Source organism: Tursiops truncatus, chromosome 18, assembly GCF_011762595.2.
Source record: "Tursiops truncatus isolate mTurTru1 chromosome 18, mTurTru1.mat.Y, whole genome shotgun sequence".
Taxonomy (NCBI): Eukaryota; Metazoa; Chordata; class Mammalia; order Artiodactyla; family Delphinidae; genus Tursiops; species Tursiops truncatus.
Window position 1 is genome coordinate 69,723,262 of NC_047051.1, and position 27,896 is coordinate 69,751,157.

Below are 27,896 nucleotides of genomic sequence, written 5' to 3' on the forward strand. Positions count from 1 at the left end.
TAAAGATGACACTGCTCTGCAAAATTAAGAGTACTTTCTCAGTTGCGCAGCAATAAGACAAAAGTTCTGTTGTAACAAAATTCAATGTTTAATTTTTCAAAACTTAACTATATTAAAGAAAATAAATTATATTTAGACCACCTTCAATATTTGTACATCATCTTTATACAACTAGAACAGTGCTTTCAAAAGACACTTTGTAAAGGGCATTAATTTCATAATTAAAATGCGTTTTAAAAATGGGAGAACATTAAAGGACATTAAATTAGTCTGAAATGTATCTCATAATGCCGAGAGGTATGTTGTTCTTTAACAAATTAACTGTATTTGTATTCAAAATAACATAGCTTGTAACTACAGACAATTATTTCTTGTCCATTTCAGTGATTTCCTGGATCCAAAACAAAATCTGTGTATTTATTTCTTTGAAAACATCATTTGTTGACCGTCCTTTCACTGCCATGGAATGACTTGCTTTCTCAATCCAGTGGATTTTATTAGGAGCTTGCATTTTCTGTGCCACTTTCTCCAACAAGTTCTAAAGGGAAAAAAGAAGAGGATACTAGACTAATGTTCTACTGGTGTTCAGTAAAGATTTCCTCTCTCCCACCACACCTATACTGGCATCCATTCACTAAATATTAAAACCTAGTCTACAGCTAACTTTTGAGGCAATGGAACGTGCAAGAAGTGGCAGTCCATGTTTTTCAGATACAGCATACAGCAACACAACAGAACAGATTAGGCATTCATTACTGATGCTAAAAAGTCATTAAGTAAACTAGAGCCAAAAAAATTCTCTTAAAAAATGTTTTCCCCAAGGAAATTATTTATATGCTCTGGGAAATACAATAAAATTTTGTAATATGTACAAGTTACTTTTTTTTCAAGAGTCAACTTTATAACAAATTGAAAAGATCTGCTTAAATGTTGAAATGATAAACCAAACGTACAGTCTAGTAATCCGAAATTCACAAGATTCAGATATTAATCCTTCATTTTCTACGTGAGAGTTAATCCATTTACCAACACTCTTTACAGGGGGATGAATATTGTCAGTATGCTTATATTTTTAGGTTCTCCAAAGCAACAGGGTTAACTAAGGAAAAAAACTAGCATTAGTAAAATCAGCATCTTTTTAAAAATTATTTATTTATTTATTTATTTATTTATTTATTTATTTATTTACTTTTGGCCACAGCATGTGGGATCTTAGTTCCCCAACCAGGGATCAAACCTGCACCCCCGGCATTGGAAGCGCAGAGTCTTAACCACTGGACCACCGGGGAAGTCCCTAAAATCAGCATCTTTTTAAAGAGACTGAATGTTGCAGGTAATATCTTGTTCCCAAGATGTTTCTTTCATTCTTTCTCTCTCATTCACACAAATATCAAGTTATAATTCACCTTTTCACACATTTCATCTGCTGAGCCTGACACAAACAGTACAGGATCTTTTATACGAAAGAGATCTTCATCTCTAAGTTTATGCTGCTGCTTTGGATGGTGCAGTGGATAGGAAATACAAATGAGACCTCGAACAAAATCATCAGCATCATCTGGCTCAGTATGACACATTACAGAAGCAGCTGCTCTTGAGCCCATTGAACGACCTAAAACCAATTAAAATTAAGTTCAGTTTGAAATATAAACATTCACATAAAGTAGTGGTGATGATAATGTGGCAAGTCAGATTTCATTCACTGTTCATCCATCATATTGCTTATCAATAAATATTAACTACAACAGGTGCCAATTAAAAAGCTGCAATACCCAGAGACTTGTGAATAGCTAAAAACTGATCCTAAGTCAAATCTTAAAAAAAAAAAAAAAAAGGAATTATTTTCCGAAAGAATACTTGAAGTGGTGAAGACAGTCCTTGTGAAGGAATCATTTGAGAGGGGGTGATTCAGGGATATAAATAAAAGGAGACCTCTTCAGGTTATAACACATATATATGAGGTTGAAATTAGATTTAAATATTAAAGTATCTTGGTGTTACACAAGGAAGTGACTTACCGAAACAAAACAAAAAATCCTTAAGTCTCTTCCTGTCATTAATTTTAATTCTCGATTACCTATTCCTGTATTAATATGAGTAGACTTTAGAACAAGTATTCACAAGTATTGAAAACTTACCTCCAAGGAAAACACCTGCAAGTTTGTATTCTCCTGAGGTCTTTAGGTAATTCTAGAAAAATCGACCAAAAAATTATCAATTCTTCTCCCATGAAATATTCCACTGGAAAACCAACATATATTTTCTCATCATTACGAAATGTATGAAAATTTTTGCAAAAACAAGAAATTTCAAGGGATTCTTCTTGGAAGAGGTAATCAGTTCTTTGCTCTCTGGTCATGCCTTCACTGTCAAATCATAAACTGGGTAATACAGGCAAATAAGTGGGAAAAAAACACTGTCTAAAACAAATTCAAGTACTAAAATATTTTTAAAGAACAAATCGTGGAGGGAAGAAAAGCCAGTAAAAGCTTCCAACTAATACAAAATGTGATAATACTAACATCTAATTTAAAGCTCTGAAAAACTCAGTAAGCTTTAAGTAATCTGGATTAAAAGAAATTTCAGATTTGTTTTATCTAGGGATTTTATAGTTTCTAATAGAGAAATCATGTATTATTTGTACATTCATAGTATACAAGGCAAAATACCTAGAACTATATATCCTAAATTTCAATATGTAAATTACATCATAAGTAGATTCTTTGGCAGTATCACAGAGAAACATTTATGATGTAAGCACTCATCCCCATGGAAACTAACTGATGGCAAAAAAGAGAAATCTGACCATTACACAGCCTTCACACACTGCTGAGTTTCTAAGAATACTCATTAAAGGATTTTTAAATTAAATCAAACGACTGCTAATAAAATGTCTTAAATTTATTATGAATTTTAAAAACAGAATTCTGTCATAAGTAAATATAAAGAAATTTTCTTACCAAAACTGATTTATATGCCTTAATTCTATGTACAATATTAAGGCCTTTACAGGTAAATCTCAGGCTAAAAAAACCATGAGATGCAAGATGGGATGCCAGTGACATCAAATGAGGAAGATTCATATCTCCTGATGCTCCATGTGTAAGAATTATTCCATATGTTAAGCTCTTGTTAGGTACCAAACAAACAGCATCTAGTAATTTATTTCCAAAAGGTATTTTTAATTTAACCTGGAATTCAAGAGAATAAATGGATCAAAAATTACTTCCTTGCCTATTCAGACAAATGAATAACTATATATGCTTGTTCTGCAAGATCCATGATTCAAGTCACAGCCTCCAAATAAAAAGCAATGATATTAATAATAACTAATACTTAAGAAATACTTATTGTGTCAGGTACTATTATAACTGCTTTATATGTATTAAATCATTTAACATTCCTAAGAATTCTAAGAGGCAAGTACTGTTACTATCTCCATTTTATAGCTGAGAAAACTGAGGCACAGTAGCTTACATAATGTGCCCAAGGTTATATATCCAATTAGCTAGGATCCAAACTCAGGCAGTCTGCTCCAAAGTCCTCACTCTTAACCACTAATGCTATGCTGTCTCTCACAGTATGAAAATAAGAAAATTACTCTGGAGCCATATGACTACAAAAAAAAAAAAAAGGAACCTTGAAGATGCAGAATGTATGAAAATATGTATTACCTCTGTATGACTCATTTTCACTGTTGAATAACAAACTTAAAGTGCATTACATCTGAGAAGCAAAGGACATCTCCCTGAAAAGAAGATTCTGTTGTGAAAGGTGGGTTGGCAGACACAAGAACTATGAATGAACACACTCAGTAGCTAAAGTAAACATTTAGAACTACTTCTCTAAGAACTGATGTCTTTACAAGCACATTATTTATTTTCATTCCTACGGTCACTCAGAGTTTGTTATAGGACCAGGTGTCCTATAACAAAATAACTGGCAGATGTTATTTAAGATAAAGCCAGTGTGATATCTTCACATGGATGCCTTAAGAAAATTCATATCAAAGTAGGATGCTGTATCTTGGTAATGCTGTAAAAAATATATATATATGTATTTTTTTCCCTAAGCATCTTTATTCTCAACCATCTTCAACTTAATTTCACAGCATCTATTAACCCATTTTCTTCGTCTTTATCATTCCCAGCTCTTCCTCTGACCCTGCAATGGAAGTACACATCCACACCCTTTGTCCTGAGACTCTGCAGAGCCTCCCAGTAGGCAGAGTGTAAATCTCCACCCTATTGCCTTTGGGCTTGGCTATGTGACTTGCTTTAATCAACACAATATGTCTCAATGTGCCACTTCTGAGCTGAGGCATGGCAAATTTCCAGAAGTGCTCTTGAACTCTTGCCTTCAGCCCTGAGAAAAACATGCTTCATGTATTTTTGCTTTTTTTAGCCTGGGTTCCAGAATGAAGACACATGGAGCAGACCAGAACCCAAAACTAAAGTCTGGAGTCCAGTCTAGTCCAACCAACATCTAAACCACTGAAGAACCATGAAGTGTCTACCTGAAGAACCAATAGCATGAAATGCCGGGAGCCAGAGATTTCAGGGTTGTTATGCAGCATTCCTTCCTATAGTATGAGATCTTTTATTGTTCAGGATATCATCAACGTCAGGATCTCCGTTGTTCATCTTTTTTCCCATTAACATTTACTAATTCATTCACTGAATAGATAATAACATGGTCCAAAGTTAAAAAGGTACAAAAATATACAGTGGAAACTCTTCCTCATTCCACTTTTGCCTTACCATCCAGATCCTCTCTTTAAAGGCAACCAATATTCTGCTATCTTTCAGATATTTTATATATATACCTACAGACACACACATCTCCTTTTTCTTTTTATAAACTGGTGACCTACTTTTCTGAACCCCCTCCCATATGTATCTTGGTGATTACTCATTTCCTTATACAACAAGCTTCTTGTTTTTTTTATGGCTATAGAATATTCCAAGGAAAGGTTGTACATTATTTTACCATCTATCAATTAAAATGAGATTGTTTCCAATCTTTTGCTAAAACCATATTGCAATGAGTGGCACTGTACTTAACATTATTTTCACATGTGTGTAGACATATCTGTAAGAGAAATTCCTGTGTCAAAGGGTGTATTCACTTACAATTATTTTTTAAGAAATACATTTCATTTTTGAATAGGTAATATACGCACATGGTACACAATTTTAAAACAGTTAACAGTAGTTAAGTCTCCTCCCATTTTTCCCCCAGCCACAATGTTCCTTTCCCTTCCCAGAAGCAACCACTGTGACTAACTTACTGTGTATATCTTTCCCTTTGTGTGTGTGTGTGTGTGTGTGTGTGTGTGCGCGCGCGCGCGTGCAGAATTCTCATATTTGAGCCTGAAGGGTATCAGACTGGCTGCAGAAAGTTCTGGGGTTTAAACTGGGGGATGATGGACTTCAATCTTCATTGTCCCTGTTTTCATAAAGGGAGCCTAGTAACTGTGCCCGGGGTCCCCTGGTTCAAAGATCCTGCTTTACGTTCTCAAGAGACCAGCCTCCAGTCTTCTAATGGGAGAGAAGCAGAATCCAACGATGTGACACGGGGAGAGAGCGCCGGCGGTCTACCTACTTCTCCGGCGCGTTTCATCGAGGTACAGCCCTCCACATCCATCCCCAGCGCCATTCCTTTCGCTGCCACCTTCTGCACATTTCGGAGACTCTGTTTCTGACGTAGAACTGTTCCCCCAGCACTCCCTGCTGCTGGTTTAGAATTAAGCTGATCTGCTAAGGCTTGGGCTTTCTGGAGCCCAGTATCTTATTGCTGTTGTTTCCTGTCGCATTTTCTTCATCCTTGTGGGTGTACGCCTTTTTGAAAATCCTTTGCTGTACTTTTAGTGAGATTTCAGGAGGGGGGAAAATTAGGTACACACGTATTCAACCCACCCTCTTAACCCAGAGTGCTCTGCTATCCGTCTGCCGGCCGTGGGCGTTTGGCTTTTTGCGCTGCCGCTGCCCTTTTTCTGGAAAACGCCCCTCCCTTCCAGACTTCACGGTGCACGCACAGTCTGTCCTCCCGCAACGGTGCGCGCAAGCTGGGCTACTCGGGAAACAGCGAAACAGCTGCAGGATGTAACGCCAACCTGGCCTAGACCGTCCAGGCTGTCAGCATGCCGGGCTCTGGGGGTCAGACGGGACAGCGTCTCAGCTGCAAAGGCGGCCGACGCCACCAACCAACCTCGGGGAGGCTGCGAAGGTTCATCGCATGGAGTCGCGTGCCCACGTCGCGAGCGTTTTCACGCCCACGTGGCGACGGCGACCACATCTGATGCCGGGGGTCAGATGCCACCCCTCCCGTAGCCGTCCACGGGCAAAACGCCCGCGCCTCATCCACCGCGTCGAAGCGGGACGCTGGAAATCGCGGGGCTAGACGCCAGCCTTGCGAGTTCAAGTCCTCGGGGGGGCGGGGGTGAGGTCGATAACCTGGCCGCGTCAACAACGAGCGATCAGAGATCCGGCACTCCCGGAGCTCGGGACGCAAAGGCGCCAGACGACCGTCCGATTCCGCCCGCCGGCGCCGGGGCCCCGGCGACCCTCCCCGCTCGGAGACCGCCGGTGCCCGGCTCGCGGGACCCAGGCCGGAGCCGCTCGGCTCTCCCCGCCCGCACCGTGCCCTCACGCCGCCTCCTGACCGGCCGGCCGGAGCCCCAGCGGCCGCGGCCCGCGGGACTGAACCGACGCCTCACGCCTCACGGAGCCTCCCAACAGCCCCTGAGGGGCTACGGCCATGAGCCCGAGACGCCTCACGCGGGGCCGCAGGAAGCCCCCGGGCCCCTCGGAAGCCGTCCCCTATCTGGCGGCCCGAACCGCCACCGCCGCCGCCGCACTTACCAGGGACGGGAAAGTGACCGGGAGCACCTAACCTCCCTCACTCTCTTCAGGGAGCGAACTTCCACACTCGAACTCGAAGGGACCGCCTCGCCGCACCCGCCAGTGCGTCCCGCTACGGCGCATGCGCACGCAGACCCCGCCCCCACACGGGCGCGCGAGCCGGCGCGCGGGGCACGCTGGGAGCGGGAGTTTTCCCGCCGCTGTCGGCGGGGCGCGGCGGCGGTGGCGTCCGCTCTCCGACGCGGGGGACGCTGACGTGCCGCCACCTGTCGCTGCCTCAGTCCCGACTGCGTCCACTCAGGACCCTTCCCCGTCCCAGCCACTCCATTCCAGCAGTTGCACGGGCCAAAAATCTCGGGGTCAGCTCTGATTGTTCTCTTTTTCACACACCCCGCAGTCAATCCAGCGACCCCGCTTGTTCGACTGGCAAATATGTACAGAATCCAACCACTTCTCACGCTAACACCAGACCCGCCGGAGCCCCACCACCGTCTTTGCCCGGATTATTGAAAGAGTCGGCCAAAGGGCCTCTCGTTCCCACGCCCGCCCGCCACCTTTCCGCTACTTATCGACGCAGTGGCCAGCTGGACCCCATTGAAAGGTGAGCCTTCATCTCAACGCTTTTTGCAAAGGCTTCCCGTCTCGCCCGTAATCAGAAGGTTTCATACGATCGGTCGCTTCCTCTCTTACCCGTTTCCTACTCATCTCGTTTCCCCGGCTCCTTCAGCTCTAGACGCCCGGGCCTCTTCACTCCCCTCACACCCAAACCCACCAGGCGAGGCCTCACGACAGGGCTTCTGTCCTGGTCTTCCCTCCTCTCGGAGAGATCTAGTGGCTACCGGTGCAACTCCTTGGGGTCTTCGCTCAACTTGTCATTTTCTCAGTGAGGCCTTTTCTAAGCGCCTCACGCGCACCTTGGTCCTCCCACCAAAGACCTACCACATATCATCTTTCCACCCCGGTCACCGAACGGACTGTGAATTTGTCTCCTTCCCGGACCGAAGGCAGGGGTCTTTATTGTCGTTGTTATTTCGTCTTGAATCTCCCGCTTATGGAAGAATTCCTGGCAAATCAATACGTCTCGGATGAATGAATCTTCCCCAAGCCCAGGGCAGTTAGGAACCACCCTCTTTTCTGTCGCAGCACAAGTAAGGAGACACAATGCAGAAAACCACTGATGGTCATTTATCTCAAGAGTTTTCGCGCATTACAGAGGCTTAATGAACGTTTCTCTACATGTCTCCTAATTTTCTAGCTCAGATTTTAAAAAACGGCTTTATCTGCGTGCCATAAAAGCCACTCACTTTAAGAGTACCTTTCAGTGGTTTTCGGTAAGTTTATAACCATTGGCAGCTATCAGCATAATCTAAGAACATTTACATCACCCCCAAAAGAACACTGTGCTCATTGCCTTCTACCCTTAAACCCAGACTACCACTAACCTACTTTCTGTCTGTAGATTTTCCTTTTCTGGGCATTTCCTACAATATGTGGTCTTTTTATGGCTAGCTTCTTTCACTCAGAATCATGTTTTCAAGATTCATCCATACTGTAGCATGTAATAGTACTTTATTCCCTCTTATCACTCATTTCTTTTTATTGCTGAATAGTATTCAGTTTTATGGGTAAACCACATTTCGTTTATCCATTTGCCAGTAGATGGGTATTTGGATTCTTTCCACTATTTGACTATTATGAATAACACTGTTATAACACTCAGGGAGAGAGAAAGCAGTGTGAGGACAGAAGCGGTGAGAGATTTGAAGACACTAAGCTGCTGGCTGGGAAGATGCAGGAAGGGGCCACAAGACAAGAAATGTAAGAAATGCGGCCCTAGAAGCCAGAAAAGGCATACTGCCCTCTGCCTCAGGAGGGACCCAGCCCCATGAACACCTTGACATTATCCCAGAAACACTGATTTCAAACTCTAAAATCCAGAACTATAAGAGAATAAATTTGTGTTGTTTTAAACCACTAAATTTGTGGTATTTTGTCACAGCAGCAATAGGAGAGTAATACAAAACATTATTTGCGGACACCAAAACTTCAATTTCAGATGAGTTTCACATATCATCATCATCATTATTATTCTTTTGATTTTTTTCAACCATTTAAAAATGTTAAAATCATTCTTAGCTTGCAGGCTGTACAAAAACAAGTGGTGGGCCAGATTTAGCCAAATATTAGCACAATTAATCCATCCATGGATTAAAAGAATAATACATAATGAGATGTTTGGAGTTTTTATAATGGAGTTTTTACAATGTTTCAAAATTAGAGCACTATTAATGTAATTCATTATGAATTTAACAAAAACAAATCAAAATAAAACTCAAACATTTAAATAGATGCCTAAAAAGCATTTAATAAGATTTTAATGCTCTTCCTTTTTAATAAGTTAGTAATTGGAAATTTCGTATTTTAATAGCGGTTGTTTATGATAAATCATAACAAACATTTTGCTTAACAGTGAAAAATCAGTAGCATCTTTGGTCACCCAGTCTAAAGTAGTCACCACCACCCAGCCCACTTTCTCTCTGTAATAACTGGTTTTATTTATCAGTCCTTAATTGTCCTGCTTATTTATTTATTTTTACAGGTTTATTTCATTCTTCTTTCAGAAGAGATAGTGACTGTTCCCTGTTGTATGCCCAGAACCTAATACAATGTCTGGCACATATTAGGTGCTTAATAAATACTTGTTGAATAAAATCCATTTGTGATGGTTAGTTTTATGTGTGAACTTGTTTGGGCCAAGAGGCCCAGATATGTGGCCAGATATTACTCTGGATTTTCTGTGTGCTGTGGGATGAGATTAACACTGAAATCAGTGGACTCTGAGTCAAGCAGGTTGCCCTCCACAATGTGTCGAACGACTGAAGAGAACAAAAGACTGACGTCCCCAGTGTGAGAGGGAATTCTGCCAGCAGACAGCCTTTCGCTTCGAACTGCAACATAGGTCTTTCCTAGGATTCCAGTGTGACGGCCTTCAGACTTGAACTGCAGGTTGTGGACTTGCCAGCCTTCATAATCAGGCGTGAGCCAGTCCTTAAATCTCTCTGTATACACACAACCTAATGGCTGTTTCTCTGGAGGACCCTGACGAATGCACCACTGATGTCTGAAACAAGGTAAGAATGTTTGTTATCACCACAATTATTCAACATTGTGCTAGAAGTCCCACTCAATGTGATAAGGCTGGAAAATAAGTAAAATTATAAATATGGTAAAGAAGATACACTGTCATTATTTTCAGATATGATTCTTTGAGAAAATCAAGTGAAGTTTATTAGATCTGATAAAATAGTGCAGTATGTAGTTGGGTACAGGACAGAAAAATCTACAGTTTTCTTAAACACATTAAATAACTAGCTAGAAAAATATAATTTTTTTAAAAAGCCTAAGCAAAATAGAAACAATTGTAGAAACTACCCAAGAAAAAACATAATGTAAAACATTCAAGATCTTATATGAAAAAACATAAAATTTTACTTAAGAGCCACCCCCCTCTCCAAAAAAGACCTGAATAAATAGAAATATGCACCACTTTCCTGATAGGAAAACACAATAGACATTTTAGTTTCATCAACCATTCAAATTAATGAAATTTCACTTGGAATTTTTACAGTGATTTTAAAGTTCAACTGGAAGAATAGACAAAAAAATTTGAAAACAATCTTAAGAAGAGCAGTAAGAAGGGATCTTTACTGCTATCAAAAGATCCTAAAAATTTACAGGATCATATTTTAAAATAATTTGGAAAATGTTTTTTATGTTTCAAGGTGAGAAGGTCTTTCTATGTCAGATGCAAAGCCAAGAAATTATAAAGTAACAATGGACAGATCTGACCACATAAAAATTAAGAACATCTATATTTATATAGGCATTGTGAGCAAAGTTAAAGGACAAAAAAGACTGGGAGACATTTGCAGCAAACATAATAGAAAGCGTTGATGTCCACAATATATAAAGAGTTGAAAAAAGTCAGTAAGAAAAAATTTTAAAAATTGAAAATTTGACAAGGCCGAAAAGTCAAAGACAAGGAAAAAAAAGATAGTCAATTTCATAAATAATCAGGGAAATATTTTAAAAAACAATTTTTGTATTCAAATTGACAAAAATGAAAAAGATGAATAATACCTAGTGTTTCTGACTATATAGAAAAATGGGATTTTAAAACCCTAGTAATGGGAGAATAGTTTGTATAGTCCCTCTCTGTTTTGCTTTATCTATAAACATTTAAGTTACCCATTGTTTCAGTAATTCACTTTGAGAAATTTATCCTATCGTACTACCAGCAGGCAGCCTTCTTTTTAGGAGAGCTGAAAATTAGAAACAATCCTTCCTACCTAGTAGAAAGGATGGAGAAGATAAATTATTGTGATCTGGGTCCTTGATGGACCTAACCTCCAAGTTTATGGATCCAAAAAATGTCTGAAAATCTACTTTTTAACAGGTGTTCTACTGAGAAGAATGTAGGGATTGGAAGAAGTTGATTTTTTGTTATTATGAGCATGTATTACTTTTGAAATTTTATTAAAAATAAAATTTCATTTTGAAATAATTACATATTCATGGGAAGTTAAAAAAGTATCAAAACCAGGAGCTTGCTTGACATTATACAATTCACAGAGCTTATTCAGATTTCAACAACTATATATGCATTCAGGTGCACATATGTGTGTGTGTGTAGCTCTATGTAGCTTTATCATATGTGTATATTTATGTAACCAACTCTCTAATGAAGATATAGGACTGATCTATAATCACAAGCAACCCTTACACCATACCTTTACAGCCACGTCCTCTCTTCATATCCAAAATATTCTTCTTAAGAAAAATGTAAGATTATGGAAAGAGAGCCATGATTTATTGCTGAGTGGAAAATTGTTACAGAAAAATGTTTTTGGGGAGGGAAAAATTTATGTACGTTTATATGAGCATATGAAGCTTTCAATTCAATTTCTTATACCCTAATTCAAATGTTCAAACTGAAAATCTGGTTCTCTAAACCAAACTTTGAAACACACTGACAGAGGAGACTTGTCAAGTTAATCATCCATCAATAGGTCACAGACTCCAAGTTCAACAACCAAAGTCAGTCCTCCTGAGTTCCTTATTGGAATCTCAACTCTGTTCATTTAAACAAAAGATTTATAAGACAAGCAGAGATATAGTATGAACACCATCCTGTCAGAACCTACTTTTCACTTATTTTTACAAGAGGCAGTGTTGACAGAGGAATTCCTGCTATGCTAATGTGTCATCTGAGGTCCAATGAACATACGGGCCATTTATGGAAGTGCCACTGTGACGGATTAAAATGGCAACCTTCTCAGGGTGAAGAAAAACAGTTTTGTACAATGAGAAACACATGTTCCAGAAACTTCTGGAGTTGGCATTTTTTGATAATGTTATAAGGCTTAATTTATCAGTGCCACAAAGTGAAGGAATTAATAATTCTTCAGCCACTGCAGCTGCCAGCATACTACTATTATACTATAATTCAGAGACAGCCTCTTTGCTAATTACAAATATATATATTTTAAATTAATTAATTTATTAATTTTTGGCTGCGTTGGGTCTTTGTTGCTGCACGCGGGCTTTCTGTAGTTGCGGCGAGCAGGGGCCACTCCTTGCGGTGCGTGGGCTTCTCATTGCGGTGGCTTCTCGTTGCGGAGCACGGGCTCTAGACGCGCAGGCTTCAGTAGTTGCGGCACGCAGGCTTCAGTAGTTTTGGCACATGGGCTTTAGGCGTGCAGGCTTCAGTAGTTGTAGCTCGTGGGCTCTAGAGCACAGGCTCAGCAGTTGTGGCTCACAGGCTTAGCTGCCCCAAGGCATGTGGGATCTTCCCAGACCAGGGCTCGAACCCGTGTCTCCTGCGTTGGCAGGCGGATTCTTAACCACTGCGCCACCAGGGAAGCCCACCTATATTATGTTTTGCCTTTTGTCACTAACCCTCCTGGAATTATCTTTGGATAGAGTGTATGCTGGGTATCCAGTTGTTTTTCTTCCATATATGGATATCTGTGACATTATGATTTATAATAAGAAATATGTATTTTGTCTTCCTTTGTCCTATTTCTGGCACAGAGCTCCTAAAACCTTTGGAATTTCTGAAGTAACAGAGCAATGAAGAGGTCTTTTGTTATGTTAATGAGTTGACTTTTGGAAAGTACCAAAAGATGGGAGCTGGTTGCCAAGAGAAACAACCATGTGATTAGAGCGTTGGAACTTTTAGCATCCTCCTATCCTGCTCTGGGGAAGGGAGGGGGCTGGCCAATGATTTCATCAATCATGCCTATGTAATGAAGGCTCCATAAAAACCCAAAAGGGTGGAGTTTGAAGAATTTTCAGGTTGGTGACCTAGATGCTTCCACAAGTCATTAAGCCTGGCCCCAAACTCCATGAGGACAGAAGCTCCTTTGCTTTGGCCCTTGCTCTATGTATCTCTTCATCTGGATGTTGATTTTTATATTTCTAATAACCTTTGTAATAAACTGGTAGTCTAGTGACTAACCTGGTTTCCTTAGTCCTGTGAGCTGCTCTAGCAAATTAACTGAACCCATGTTGTGAGCACCTCTGATTTATAGCCAGTTGGCTGGAAGCACAGGTGGCAGCCTGGACTTGTGATTGGCATCTGAAGTGAAGGACTGAGCCATTAACCTGAGGAATCTGATGCTATCTCTGGGTAGAGAGTGTCAGAATTGAGTTGAATTGTTGGACACCCAACTGGTGTTGGAAAGTAGCCTGGTGGTGTGGGGAGAACCACCACACATTGAAATTGGAATCAGAAACATTAATATACTACACAGTCCCAGCTCCATTCACTGAAATGTGCAACCTTTTTCCAACTCTCTGTAGTTCTGGATCACAGATCAAGTTTCCAGTCTGTTCATGCATCGCTCTCAGGTATTGCTCTATTTTTTTCTATTCCTGCAGCAGTATCACATGGTCTCAAATTCTATAGCTTTATAAAGTGTCTTACTATACGGTGGGAAAGTTCTTGCAAGTCATACTTCCTCAAAAGTGTTTAATTTTTCTTGGATTTGCAGGTCCATACATTTTTTAGGAAATTTTATAAAGTTCCACGGAAAAAGGGGCAGAGTACATTTAGATTGGGAATACATTGACTCTATATTATGTTGGGGAAAGTTGACATCTTTAATATTGAGTCTGCCAATCCATGGACATGTAACATCTTTCGATTTAACTACTTTTTAAAGAGATTTCATAATTTCCTCTATAAAGATCTTGGGCATTTTTGCTAGATTTAATTCCTCAAATAATTACGTCATAGTTTTCAGAGCTACTGTAAATTTTACCTTAAACATTTTTATTTCTGTTACTAGCTGGTATATTAAAATACAAGTGAATTTTATATACTAGTTTTGTATTTAGCAAATGCCAAGTTTAAAAAAAATAAATTTATTTATTTTAGGCTGCGTTGGGTCTTTGTTGCGGTGAATGGGCTTCTCATTGTTGTGGCTTCTCTTGTTGCAGAGCACGGGCTCTAGGCATGTGGACTTCAGTAGTTGTGTAATGCGGGCTCAGTAGTTGTGGCTCGCTGACTCAGTAGTTGTGGCTCGCTGGCTCTAGAGCACAGGCTCAGTAATTGTGGCGCACAGGCTTAGTTGCTCCATGGCATGTGGGATCTTCCCAGACCAGGGATCGAACCTGTGTCCCCTGCATTGGGAGGCGGATTCTCAACCACTGCACCACCAGGGAAGCCCAACAAATGCCAACTTTTCTTGTTAATTCCAACAACTTATCTGTAGATTCATTTGGATTTTCTGTGTACCATAGCCTATCACCTGTTTTTCTTCTTTTTAATATTTATTTATTTATTTGTTTGTGCCGGGTCTTAGTTGTGGCAGGCGGGCTCCTTAGTTGCGGCATGCATGTGGAATCTAGTTCCCTGACCAGGGATTGAACCCAAACCCAGGCCCCCTGCATTGGGAGCATAGCGTCTTAACCACTGCACCACCAGGGAAGTCCCTTTTAATCAGCTTCTAATGATAATTTTATTGTTTTTCAATCCTCAACTTTCTACTTCTTTTCTAGATTTACTGTGCTAGCTCAGACTTCCAGTATTAGGTGGAATGGAGTGTGTGATGATGGGAATCCTTGTTGTTCTTAGTTTCAAAAGGAATGTTTTTAGAAGATGTAGTGGGTAAATAGCGGTTCCCCCAAAGATTTGTCCAAGTCCTAACCTGACTACTTTGAAATGTGACCTTACTTAGAAACAGGGTCTTTGCATATGTCATTGAAACTCCCAAACTGAAATCATCTTGGACTTAAGAGTGGGCCCTAAATCCAATGACGAGTGTCTTTATAAGAGACAGAAAAGGAGAAGATATGGAGACAGAGGGAAAGACCATGTGATGACAGAGGCAAAGATTGGAGGGATGTGTCCATAAGCCAGGGAACACCAAGAATCGCCAGCAGACTAGACTTTACAAGGAAATGCACAGATGGGCCAAGAAGGTTCAGGATTCTTTTTCAGTAGTTACATGAGTGTGTTCTTATAATTATTTTTAAGCTGGAGGTTTATGTTTTATATACTTTTGTATATGTGAAACATTCCACGATTTAAAAAATTTATAACACATTATTTAACTGGATGATGGGTAGAAGGGAAACAATTAGGAAAGGAATTTGTGGGCCATATGCTACTGTTCAGTGTTAGGATTTCAAGTTCCTTTTTAATTCTCTTAATCACATTTCAGGGTAATTTTCGTTCAGTCATCCATTTCGTTTCATTCATCCATTCAATACTTATTGCATCTTTCTAGTTTCAGGCACACTATGAAACAGAAGAAGAGCACGGTTTCTGTTATTAAGTTGCTTAACATCTGGTCAGGGAGAGAGACTACAATTTAGATCATGACCCCATAGCAGGGAAGAGATAACAATACAAGTACACAGATGGAGAAATTCAGGGGAGTGATTCCTGCAATGAGCATTGAAGGATATCTAAGCCAGAGGAAGAAGAGGGTCATGGCATTCCAGACCAAGGGGAAGCACGTACAAGGAAGGTAAGGAACAAGGCACAGAAGGAACAGGGATGGATTTTGCTGGACTACAGGGTACATATTAGGAAGCTGTGAGAGATTTGATTAAAGATACAGGCAGAGGCCAGATTAAGAAAAGCCTTGGAAGATGTATTAGTTAGAATTAGGTTTGGCTGTGAGGGACTGATTATCCAAGATAATAGTGTAAATAAGAGAGAGGTTTAGGGACTTCCCTGGCGGTCCGCCTTCCAATGCAGGGGATGTGGGTTTGATCCCTGGTCGGGGAGCTAGGATCCCACATGCCTCGCGGCCAGAAAACCAAAACATAAAAAAACAGAAGCAATATTGTAACAAATTCAATAAAGACTTTAAAAATGGTCCACATCAAAAAAATCTTTAAGAAAAAAAAAAGACAGAGGTTTATTGCTTTCTTATGTAAACCCCGTGTGTGGGTAGGTGGTGGCTTCTGTGATACTTCACTCTGAGTCCAGGACCCAGACACCCTCTTTTTAAGGCTCCATGGTCCAAACACAGCTAACAATTAGCACAACACAGCCTTTTAAAATAAAAGTGCTTTTATTATAAAATTCTAAAAATGTGCTTTAAAGGTCAGTCATGGGAATACTGCAATAATAAGAAGAAACATATCTTCATAATGCAGGCAATCACAGAGCAGATTTTATATTGTCCATGGAATTAATATTTAAAAGACATTCTTCTTCTTTTCAGTTAAGAAGAGTCTTCAGAGCACCATTATTTGAAGGAAAGGTATTTTGCGTATCAGAGTTCATCTTTGGTCTGCAATTAAGAAACAAAATATTTAGAGCCATCAGGAAGTCTTCTACAGGTCAAGAAGGCTTATGTTAGTCTATTAATTATTTTCCCCTAAAGATGAAAGAAGGGGGAAAAAAAAAGCCAAGTTATTGCTAGAGGCTTTTAAGACTATTATTTGGAATCACCCAAGGGTAAAGTCACATTGGTGGGGAACCTGAACATCTAAGCGTCTGTATTATGGTAAAAGGCTTGTGTTATGAATGGTATCAGTGAACGGCTAGAGTAGACAATGGGCAAAAAATAAACAAAGCTATCATTCTAGTCCCTAACTGCTATGAATCTGGGGAATCATTTGGCACCCCTCAAAGTCACTTAGAGATAAAAATTTAAAAAGAGGAGTGGAGAAAGGGAGCTGCCCACTTTCATTTGGAGCCAACAGAAGCGTTCTGATATCAAATCACTAACTCCATGTGGGAGCACGTTTTGAGTCTGGAAATTTCTGTTTTGTCACTGGCTTTCACTGATTTTATGGCCTTGCAGCACTGAGAGGAATTAATGCTGATGATGCACCACCTCTGAGAGCCAGCTGGTGGCAAATCAGTTCCCCCCCCAAAAAAACAGACAACCAAAACTGATTTGTAGCATGTACTGTTGTCATGGTGTAAATACTTGCACCACGTGGATTCCAAGCTACCAAAATTGAACCACTGTGAAAAATCCCTAAATATTTAACAGTCTGTGAACTTGGATGAGGCGTGGCTCCATCACGCCATCGGGGCTGGTAGTCTTCTTATTCCTTTTAAAACCGCTTGAGAGGCAGACGTAATAATTGCCAAATCTGTGCTCTCAACTTTGGTTCCAATGCCACAGTTCTGAGTTTGTCCGTTCAGAGACGTGATGCTGTTGCTTAAAATAATGTCAAGCCAGCATATTTTATATATACATATAATACATATAGTAACTTTATACAGTATATATTCCTTCAAATGAAAAATACCTATAATCACCGCTCCCCACCCCAAGCCATCACACTGTCTTTACGCACAATTATGCACACAATTTGAAGGTGACACACTGGTTTTTGGTTCTTGCTTTGCTATAATCCAGATAGATGATTCTGAGCTAAACTCTTCTTTGGGCTCGGTTTTGTTAACTATAAAATGAAGGCATTTACTGATCTCTCAGGTCTTCTTCAGCCTGCCAAGTCCATATGTGCATCTGCCTTTTATAAACAAAATCAGTATGTAGTGGTATCAACCGAGATTGCTTTTAAATGAATACTCTGTTAACGTGAATAACGATGGTTATACATTTTTCCATCTCTAAACTGGGATGACGAACTCTGCAGAAACGATCTCACAAGGAGATGAAGCTCTTAGATGATAGGTGTGAAAACACTTTTCAAACTGTAAACATCTCTTCAAATGCCACGTGATCTGAATTCTCACAGTAAAAATGGCTTCCCTCCACTTTGCTGAGAGCTCACTTCACTGCATCTTAGCGCTTGTCTTTTGCCTTTTGGGGATCTATTTTATCTGCCTCTGCTAGAATGAATTGCTTGGAGGCTCCAGGAGGAATTCAGGTAGCTGTTGCCTGACTGAACGAGGAAAGGAATGAATGAAGAGTTGGATCACTGTTAGCTCTTATTCTGACACTGGCTAGAAGGTGAGTTCTGGTTACCTTCTTTGTATGGCACGTGCAAGGAAAGAGGTCATCCTCGGTCTGTGGTTCTACCCTCCTCATGCCCTCCCGGATTTGGGGCTCACCCACTTGTAAACTGGCATATTCCTGTATAGGAAACAATACAAAAACATGTCTTATATATCACTTAACATCCACTTACCAAATTAGATATGCCAGAGTCTGCTAGAACACCGTCCACTTAACTCACGTGTCAAGTTGTGATATGCAAGGTCCTCCATATTCCCCTTAAAAGCCCAATAACAGAGCTTCTGAGAGGCGGCTGACCTTTGGGCACTGGCTGCCTATTTCTAAGGGACCACTCCTTAGTCTACGCTTCACTGATATGACTTGTACGGTATTTTTTTTTGACCTCTGCCACGTAGCGAAAATAACTGTGCTTCCCATCTTCCCTAGACTGAGAATCTGAGGACAGACTATTTCTGCCCACCATGGCTGGTACAGCCTCAGTCGCATCTTCATTCATCATGTGCTTGCTCTGGGCTAAGCTCTGGCCGAGGTGCTTAGGCTCGAAAAATGTGAGTTGAATGAATGAACTCTACCCTGTGGCTCTTTAGGAATTCAAATAGTACGTCCCCCCGGCTCCTTCTTCAGTTTACATACTTCACCATCCCCTAGGAAAGGTTATAAAGGGGGAAGGGACCAGGAATGACCAACTTTGTTCTGCAGCAGAGCCTAAGACACAGGGCTCAATATCTGCAATTCTGCAATTCTGAATTTAAAAAATCTTAACTTAGATCTAGTACTATTATTAGCCAATTACTTGTTTACTACTGCATTTTTTTTAAAAAAAGAACTTTTCAAATTGTCAGATATGCTCTAATTACAATGCCTAAATGGGTAGGTCCATAAAAACAACTTCCAAGAAAAGTCATGGCCCATATGGGGTCAGCACAACAGGTCCAAACATACCTTGCACTGTATAGAAAAAGAAATGGTAAGGCAGCAGCAATATTGTACAGAGAAGAAATGTGAATCCATGCACAGTAACTCTGTAGGATCAGAAGCCAATTTTCTAACCACATACCGCATGGTTCTAACATTAATACTTTTCTTTTAAGGTGGTAGCATTCTCCATTAGCTAATCTTTGGCTTTCTACTATTTTCATTATTATTCAATATTTATCCCTGATTTTTGCCTACAACAGAGGTATACATATATCTCCTTAATGAATATACTATTAGAAATTAAGTGAAATATTACTTGCTACTAACATGACCAATTACAAGTATGTCTATTTTCTTAGAAAATACTGACCTGGAAAAGTTTAAAATAATAACAGAATATGTCATCACCCATGAGATTATTTCTTGCAAATTCTTGTCCTGTTTTTGCTATCTTCTTTGCCTATGGGAACAAGAATAATATGCTTTAATGAAACGTATTTTTCCCCATACAGACATATGCTAACTGATCTTCAGAGGACATTTTAGTGGGACAATAGTGGAAAAAATATCTTTGGGGTCTTGTGAGGTAAAGGGAACATTTAACAGAGTATGTTTGTTCAAATCAAAGGGACGATTTTAAGACTCGAAAGTTTGAGAAGTCATATTGGGCCTTCTAGAATTGGCCTCTCTTGGAGAGAAAAGGCATACAATAATTGAACTAACAATGACTTTGCAAAGTAAATGTAAGATGAAGCTTAATGCACTGCCTTAACAATTTTCGGCAGACAATTAGTTTGATGCTTCTTTCATGCAATCCCTCATTTTAATCCATAGCACAGTTAGTTTTTCCTCCTGCCAGGTTGGCCATCTTCATTTTCATATTGCTAGGTGAGGTGAGGCAGTGCTTGGGGCTCAAATCAAACTGACTAAAGGAGAGAGCATAATCAAGGCCAAGGTTTAGCTTTTTGTGTCATGTGCAGAGTGGACAGCTAATCCAAGCCACTATGCCTGTGTTTACCCTGAAGGGATCTGTGCTATCCGCGGGGAGGTGGCTTCCCATTTACAGGTAAGGGTCTACATCTAAGTATCCCGAATGCTTTCCAGGCACAAGACATTGAAAATGAACCCATGATAATTGGGGTACAAAGAGACTGACCTTACCTCTTCATCGTGATCTTTTGCCCATTTAAGTTTTTCTAGGAGATCGCTCAGGTTGCTTTTAACTGGAATGTAGTGTTTCCAGGGCTGCAGTTCATTATAAAAGTGTTCATAGTAGATGGAGTCCTGCTTCAGCACCACACTGTCACCTACTAGCAGATACGGTAGGCGATAAGCTGCAACGGTGCCATCGATGTTTATCTGATACTTATGCTGCAAAGAGCAGTAAAGTAGAAGAAACTCCATTAAATTTCCTTTTTCCCACTCTTCTTTATTCTCCTTCTCTTTCCACACATCAAACCTCAGATACAAACTGGCCAGATTTTGCCCATGGCCTCCACCACTTAGTAAGCGCTATTATATATAACACGCTGACCTAGAGCTAAGGGCACATTTTGATGTTCCCCCAGGTTTCAAAAAGGGTCCACAAGGCTAATGGTGGGGCAGCCAATGAAATTATAAAACTGTTGTCCTAAGGCTACAACGTAAGGAAAGATAGATTCATCGTGACTCTGTAATCCATTTACTACCTTCTTGATGGCACGTGAGCGCCTCACGATGGCACATTCTATGCCGTGTTACCTTTTAACATCAGGTGGCCACATGCAAGTGTTAATGAAATTAACAAGCTCTGGGGCAAGAACACCTATGAGTCAAAATATTTATAGCACTGTGGTAGTCAACAGTCTTTAGCTGTAGCAAATTCAACAGGTAGAAAGAAAGCGAAGGTCTGACAAAATACCCTCTGAGGAGGGATGGCTGGTATCAGATTTGATTTGGTATCAAATCTCCCGTTTCTTTCCAAAATTTCTGTGATATGCATGTGGAAGAAACACAGACAATTCAACTTATGGCCTTCTTTAGGTCTTCCTCATACCAGGTAACCCATCAAAAGAAAATCAGGCCATTTACAGCACAGACAGCTAATCACTGGCCTTCCCACCTGCAGGAGACAGCTGACTACTTTTTGGCCCACTTTTCCCTGTTCATCCTATGGGGCTTCAAAACCCCTCAGTGGTCTAGAGATCAGGGCAGCATCCCACTGCTTGAAAAAGGGAAGTTGTCAGAGAAAGGATCCATACTGGGGAAACAGGAACAATCCACATTCTAGACACAGAAAGTGTGTAGCATCCCCAGAGTTCCTGGGCAGAACGTTTGGATGGATTCCAAGTCATTTCCCTACCAGAAGACCTCATAAGAGACACCTGGTTTATATATCTTCTTTAGTCTATTTTGATGCTATGGCCCTGGGGAGAAATATTTGTAAAATTACTTACACGTATTTATTAATAAAAAAGGATTTGGAGCTGAAATATGCTTTTCCCGAGGGTCAGTTGGGGGGAAAATTATAGTTCTACCCAGGTCCCAAGCTCCTGTGGTCTAGGTACTGAGTACAACCCAGGTTGCCCCCCTAGGAACTGGTTAGTCCCCAGGGCTCCATTCCTCACTGTTCCTAAAATGTGCTCACCTCTCTCACCCCTGTAATTTACAGGCCTCGATTTCCCGCCCCCAAATGCAGGTATTTGGAAAAACACAAAGGATTGGCCATGGATGATGTCATACCTTGAAGAAATCAAAAAATGAAATGTGTTTCACAATGGGACCATACAGGCTTTCATCGTGTTTAAAGAAGAAAAAGTTGGTGAAAGCAGCGTCTATGAGTTCCGGGTGTTTTCTGCTGAGTTTAACCAACTCAAGTCTCTCTTTGCGGCTGTCTCGCCCTCTCCAGACAGCTGTGGAGTTTTTGCTTTCCCAGGGAGGACCTGTGTTGGCTTGCACAGACATCATATCCAGACTGACTCTGGAAGACAGAGTGCAACAGATTTTTCTCCCAAACCATCACATTGCAAGGGCTGTTGGGAAAGAACTCACCAAGGAAAGAAAACCAAGGCTCTGGGTCGTCTGGGACCCATCTCTCACCGGCCCATGGTTTCGAGGACAGAGTCAGTCAAGTCGTAGGTAGGCATCACGATATCCTTGGAATCTGTGGAGCCACACCAGGAAAAGATCGGATGGATGTTTGAATCGGATTTCTTTTTTTCCAAAGGCCAGTCTCCCAAATTAACAAAAAACTCCACATCGGGCATCTTCACCTAGGAAAAGAAACCCAAGATGGTTAAAATGATGGTATAGTTTTTCATATCAGCCATTTCACTATCATTGTCAAAACTCCACTAAAACCCTGCCAAAGCACACTACACCCAGGGACAGGATTCAGCATATGGCAATTCTCCTTTAGGCTCAAAGTAGGTTTAGTACCAAAATAATTGTACTGTAAAGTATCTTCTTTTCTTAAAAATATTTACTTATTTATTTATTATTTTGACTGCACTGGGTCTTAGTTGCAGCATGCAGGATCTTCATTGCAGCACGTGGGATCGTCATTGCGGCATGCGGGATCTTTTAGTTGTGGCATGCATGCGGGATCTAGTTCTCCAACCAGGGATCGAACCCAGGCCGCCTGCACTGGGAGCGTGGAGTCTTACACACTGGACCACCAGGTAAGTCCCAGGTATTTTCATCTATAATATACTGTTTGGGGTTGAGTGTGTCCCCCCAAAAGATATGCTGAAGTCCTAAACCCCAGTATCTCAGAATGACCTTATTTGGAAATAGGGCTGATGCAGTTGTATTTAGTTAAGATGAGATCCTACTGGACTAGGGTGGACCCTTAATCCAATATGACTGGTGTTCTTGTGAGAAGAGATGAAGATGTCAAAACACACAAGGATGACACCATGTGACAACAGAGCGGAGTGATGCAGCTGCAAACCAGGAACACCAAGGATTGCCGGGCACCCCCAGAAACTAGGAAGAGCCAAGAAAGGATCCCCCCTATAGGTTTTAGAGGAAGCACTGCCCTGCTGACACCTTGATTTCAGACTTCTAGCCTCCAGAATGGTGAGAGAACAAATTGTTGTTGTTTTTAGCCACCCAGTTTACAGTATTTTGTTACAGCATCCCTAGGAGACTAATACAGGTATACTACCTGACATAAAACTTCAGAACAGTATATAGTACTTAAGGGTCCAGAATAGAACAACCCTGGTATTGTTATTATTTTTATTTTGAAAAATTATAGTGTAAAACCTGGGCTCAAATTGTCTATTATACATCTGAGAAAAGAAATACTTACTTTTCTAGTCAAAGAAAGTAGTATGGCATCCATGAAAATTCTAAAACCTACATGTTCACCATGAGTCTTGATATAAACCTGGAAGAGAATTGAATGTTTACTGTTTGTCTAAAAGTAACCACTGATTTCACTGAGATCAATCTTATCACAATGATCTGCAGAATGATTTTTAATAAAACTATGTAGCTAGTTGTAGCCAAATGGTCAAAATAAAAAATCACTAAGGCAAGAAACCCTCAGTCATGAATTGTACCTTGTTATCCTTCAAGGTATAATGACACAAGCTCTGTCTTTGTCCAAATCTTTTCGGGATTTCTGTTGCAATCTTTTCTGGATCAATGGTAGGGAAATGTGCCAGATCTCTCTGAATTTGAGTAATGGTTTCTGGGCAGTTCATCTCCCATAGCCAGGCTGCACTGTCTTCCAAAGGACAGTCACAATTCTCATGGTAAACTGGCCCTAATTACACACAAGGAACAAAGTATACAGTAATAATTTCACTCAGCATTTGAAACATGTAACAAATATTCGTAATATGACTTTACAAGTTTTGCCTATTTAGATGGGGAGGGCAATTTGATGGAAAACATACTTTAAAAAGAAAAACATTTTTATTACCCTGCTGTATCTCAAGTTAAGTCTGTTCTGACCGCTCTTCACAGATAGGTGTTATGATATTTTCACAGTCAGGCCCACTTGGCACGAGTTCAAAAGAAAGCCAACGGTGCTACTTTTTGCGCTAAGTGGCTACCATAGTCCATTACTCTTTTTTTTTTTTTGGTGGTGCGGCCTGTAGGATCTTAGTTCCCTGACCAGGGATCTAACCCATGCCTCCTGCAGAGTCTTAACCATTGGACCACCAGGGAAGTTCCCATAGTCCATTACTCTTTTTTTTTTAAATTAATTTTTATTGGAGTATCATTGCTTTACAATGTTGTGTTAGCTTCTGCTGTATGGCAAAGCATTACTCTTTATGTTTTGTGTACTTAAGAATAACCAAACATTGGTAAAAGGATATCAGAGGAGTATACCTGTTTTAATGAAAGACAAAATGATAGAAATTTATATTTCAGTGGTCTATTATACAAACTAGTTCTTAAAGGGTCTAAGGTATTTTTCTCAATGGATAAATCATCGTAAGTAACAATACAAATGGGCATTCCCTGGCGGTTCAGTGGTTAGGACTCCACGCTTCCACTGCCGGGGCCTGGGTTCGATCCCTGGTGGGGGAACTAAGATACTGCAAGCCTTGAGGCGAGGCAAAAACAAAAAAGCAAACAAAAAAAACCAATACAAATAAATAAAACACCCCTACTATGTTTGGTATATTTTTTTAAAGAAAATATAAAGAAGCAAAGTAATCCTCAAAACACCCATTTCATTAATATTATAATGAATTAATTACATGTTTATAGAAATAATACTAACATAATATAGAATCTGAATTGAGATTTTACTGTCATTTATTTCTATGAGTCTCAGATTGTCACCTGACCCAGGCAGTAGTAAACAATGGGACATCTTTTTAAGGTTAGCAGGTTATATGGTACTGTGTGGTCCTGGTGGAGTGTGGGGAAGAAATGGAGGCACTTTCTAGAAAAATGTTTGCCTTTCGTGGAGCAGGGAGACAAGGAAGATTCGTGTGTCTGTATACACCCTATTCTCTAATATTTTAGGGTACTGTCTCTGCTGAGAGGGAATGATATGGCTCTAGGTAAGAAAGTTGTACTCTAATCCTGTATAAGAAAACAGAATTTCTCTGGAAAATAGCACTGAAACAAAACAAAAAAAAACCCACAGTCAATTTCCCCGCTCTCCCATCAAGTCCTCTTTCTTCCTGAAGTGACCAACCAAATTTCAATAACACTCATCAGTTACTTAAGTCATATATCTCTAATTAAGAAAGCGCCATCGATGACCGTATATATAGCTTGATTGTTCTTGCTAATGTTGTGCCTTTAGGCAGCAAATTCTCTATTAATATGTTCTTTCCTCTTTAGCAAATTGTAATTTCCATTTGAATCGTGCATTTCTCTCTTTCACCAGGACTCTCAATTTAGCTTTCAAGTAGGAAATGTCTATTTTTTTCTTTTAGTGAAAAAAATACCACGCTAACTTGTTTTTGTTGATCAAATGACATGTATTATTGTGTTCAAATACTGCTGTGTTAAAATTATGTTCCAAATTACCTGTTAAAATATATGGAGACTTGGCCACATGTTGACCTTGGAATTTGACTTCTATCTTCAGATTTGTGTAGCTCGCATACATTCTGTATCTTACTATGAAGGACCCATCCTTTCGGTCTAAAATCTGGACGCCCACTCTAGTGAATTGCTCATCTGGGGCTGAGATTTTAATCTGGAACACCTTTTCACCCGGAGAAGATGTGAATCTGTGATGGGAAGAACAATGAGATATAAAGATTATTTTAAGAAACAACCGTGCAAAGGTTATGTTCTCTAGTCTGTGAACCTTCCTATTCTCCTCCACATTCTCCCCCTAACATACGCTTGTTTCTTTTTCCTTATGCTTTTAGTACCAGAATGAATAGGATGGATCATAGAGGAAAAAAAGAAGAGGATTACAATGGCCAAGATAACATAAAACAGTTTTATTAGAAAATTGCAAGGAGATATGTTGACAACTAATTTATGTAAACATAGAACATACTTATGCATTTCATATATAAAAACAGTCTTATCAACCTACTATTTATTTCATGCCCATCTGGAAATCTGTGATGAAACGGTGCCTCTAAAGATAATGATTTTCTGAAAAATCTCTCTCCAAGATTTTTTTTTAAAGAATCAGTATTATAAATCATGCTCAGCCACGGGCAAAAGCTAGTAGGTAGTATATCACCCAAGTGACATTGTACAGAAGTTTTTTTTGGAGTGAGTGCTCTGGCTGTTACGATTAAAATGGTATTTAGTTTCCCCAATCGTACTATTTATAGACAAGTGACAAAATTTATAACTCTCCTTTCCTTTGGGAAACTTCTTAGTCCCAAGATTTTCTGCCTACAAAATACACACAGTCAGCATCCACCAATTAAAAAAAAAACCAATCATTTCAGAAGTAAGTGAATTCTACAAATAAATTTCAAGTATACTTTTAACCGTTGAATTCAGTGGAACGAAATAAAGTTGTAACAAACATAGAAGATTCATATTTTGATACGTTCCCCCTCAACTCTAAAGTTTCAAATAGTGCTTTATTTTTCTTTTGAGTTTCAAAACCTGCTTACCTGCAGAGGTCCACCTGAAAACAGAGAAAGGTGCAACCCAGCAGTTCCTAACAACTGGGTTTAAATTCCTTATAACAGTTTATGCAAAAATAATTAGAAAGAGTACTTTCAGCAAAGTACAGGAGTTTGTTCCCCAGTCATGGGGAAATCCCTACCAAAATAGCCAGGAGAAGAGCTAATTCGAAATTATTTGTAAAGCTACAGAGAAAAATTGATTGGATGGGGGGAACAGTTACAACCAGATGTGAATAGCACCCAAATGTCCTGGATTTTAAACTGCTGTGCAGAAACAAGGTCTTGGGCGAACAAAACTTAAGGGGAAAACCAGTAAGTTTTAACTGTATTCCAAAATAGTCAGGGAGCCATTGCTCGACTTACTTATTTCCTGATGTGTCCACCGCCTGGATGTAGAAATAGCGCGCGGGAAGGACCACAGCTGCTTTGAGCCCGGGTCCCCATATTTCGCTCTTCTCCGGGCTCAGTCGCCTCTCTCCGCCGGTCTCGGCCAGTGCTGGAACTGTCCCCAGAAAGAAGCAGTAAAGCAGCAAAGTGCTAAACATTTACAAGATGGACTCAAAATGATCCACAGATAAATGAAGTGGAAGAGGTGGACGGAACCAGCCGCGGCTCCGGCAGGGGCACGTCGGCCGATCGCAGCAGCAGACGCGGCTCCAAGTGGGGTCCTTTGCTGTGCTGGGCAGGCGCGTGGGTCTCCCCGGAAAGGTCACAACCGGGGCGCTGGCTTGTCCAGCTGAAAGGTGCCAGTAGTTCTGCTGAAATGCGCAAGGACCACGCCGCTCCTCTTCCTCGGGATAATGACAAACTTGCGTTGCTTCTGTAACTGGAGCATCATTGAGGGCGAACGCGTCTCAGGTTCCAGCCCAAGGTGCACGGCGAGGGGATTGGCCCGCGCGTCCGCCCGGACTGAGTAAGGCCTCCTCCAAGTGGATGGCGCAGTGGACACGCGTCCCGGCGCCAAGGCTTCCTGGGACGTGTAGTTCGCGACAGGACTAGCGGAAATCCCGCCAGGTTTTACCATCTCTCACTTATTTACTTTGCCGTCACCGCTTTCAGCGGACAAATAAATAGTAGCTGCCCAGTAGAGGGGCACG

The 27,896-nt window shown here is 40.6% G+C and overlaps 3 protein-coding genes across 9 annotated transcripts; 1 reads left to right on the top strand and 2 right to left on the bottom strand.

Annotated features, from left to right (window-relative positions):
• Window positions 1-64: 64 nt before the first annotated feature.
• TEX30 (testis expressed 30) lies at window positions 65-6,978 on the bottom strand. 5 transcript variants are annotated; one of them, XM_004310651.4, is made up of 6 exons: window positions 6,864-6,978; window positions 3,675-3,748; window positions 2,961-3,191; window positions 2,139-2,190; window positions 1,407-1,612; window positions 65-538 (listed from the first exon to the last, which is right to left on the bottom strand). In XM_004310651.4, exons 2-6 carry the CDS (start codon window positions 3,687-3,689, stop codon window positions 365-367), a joined length of 678 nt encoding a protein of 225 aa, XP_004310699.2. In that variant the 5' UTR covers window positions 3,690-3,748; window positions 6,864-6,978; the 3' UTR covers window positions 65-364. The 5 variants fall into 5 exon arrangements, with proteins under 5 accessions (XP_004310699.2, XP_073651497.1, XP_033699479.1 ...); XM_073795396.1 differs by having other exon boundaries at window positions 3,675-4,676; XM_033843588.2 differs by lacking the exon at window positions 6,864-6,978 and adding an exon at window positions 4,517-6,363.
• On the top strand, window positions 5,426-20,620 carry LOC141277023 (uncharacterized). The gene is made up of 3 exons (XM_073795050.1): window positions 5,426-5,626; window positions 6,333-7,464; window positions 8,584-20,620. The coding sequence occupies exons 1-2, from the start codon at window positions 5,426-5,428 to the stop codon at window positions 7,116-7,118; spliced, it is 987 nt and encodes a 328-aa protein (XP_073651151.1). The 3' UTR covers window positions 7,119-7,464; window positions 8,584-20,620.
• Window positions 16,435-27,619, bottom strand: POGLUT2 (protein O-glucosyltransferase 2). 3 transcript variants are annotated; one of them, XM_019921011.3, is made up of 10 exons: window positions 27,163-27,619; window positions 25,724-25,929; window positions 23,788-23,993; window positions 23,535-23,612; window positions 22,319-22,491; window positions 21,962-22,199; window positions 20,402-20,611; window positions 19,611-19,700; window positions 18,332-18,439; window positions 16,435-18,248 (listed from the first exon to the last, which is right to left on the bottom strand). In XM_019921011.3, exons 1-10 carry the CDS (start codon window positions 27,342-27,344, stop codon window positions 18,183-18,185), a joined length of 1,557 nt encoding a protein of 518 aa, XP_019776570.1. In that variant the 5' UTR covers window positions 27,345-27,619; the 3' UTR covers window positions 16,435-18,182. The 3 variants fall into 3 exon arrangements, 2 of the variants coding, with proteins under 2 accessions (XP_019776570.1, XP_019776571.1); XM_019921012.3 differs by having other exon boundaries at window positions 16,435-16,675; window positions 27,163-27,615; XR_012327768.1 differs by lacking the exon at window positions 16,435-18,248 and having other exon boundaries at window positions 18,394-18,439; window positions 20,397-20,611.
• Between the last annotated feature and the right edge of the window lie 277 nt (window positions 27,620-27,896).

Bases quoted from the DNA above. Each gene is read 5' to 3' on its own strand.
- TEX30 (XM_004310651.4), bottom strand. The intron at 1,613-2,138 runs GTAAGTTTTCAA...AATTGGTTTTAG, and splicing joins TGCAGGTGTTTTCCTTGGAG to GTCGTTCAATGGGCTCAAGA. The intron at 539-1,406 runs GTGAATTATAAC...TTTTCCCTTTAG, and splicing joins CAGATGAAATGTGTGAAAAG to AACTTGTTGGAGAAAGTGGC.
- POGLUT2 (XM_019921011.3), bottom strand. From the start codon at position 27,344: ATGTTTAGCACTTTGCTGCTTTACTGCTTCTTTCTGGGGACAGTTCCA. The intron at 23,994-25,723 runs GTAATTTGGAAC...GTGTGTAATTAG, and splicing joins GTCTCCATATATTTTAACAG to GGCCAGTTTACCATGAGAAT. The intron at 19,701-20,401 runs GTAAGGTCAGTC...TTGTTCCCATAG, and splicing joins CAAAAGATCACGATGAAGAG to GCAAAGAAGATAGCAAAAAC.
- LOC141277023 (XM_073795050.1), top strand. From the start codon at position 5,426: ATGGACTTCAATCTTCATTGTCCCTGTTTTCATAAAGGGAGCCTAGTA. The intron at 5,627-6,332 runs GTACAGCCCTCC...CCCCTCCCGTAG, and splicing joins CTCCGGCGCGTTTCATCGAG to CCGTCCACGGGCAAAACGCC.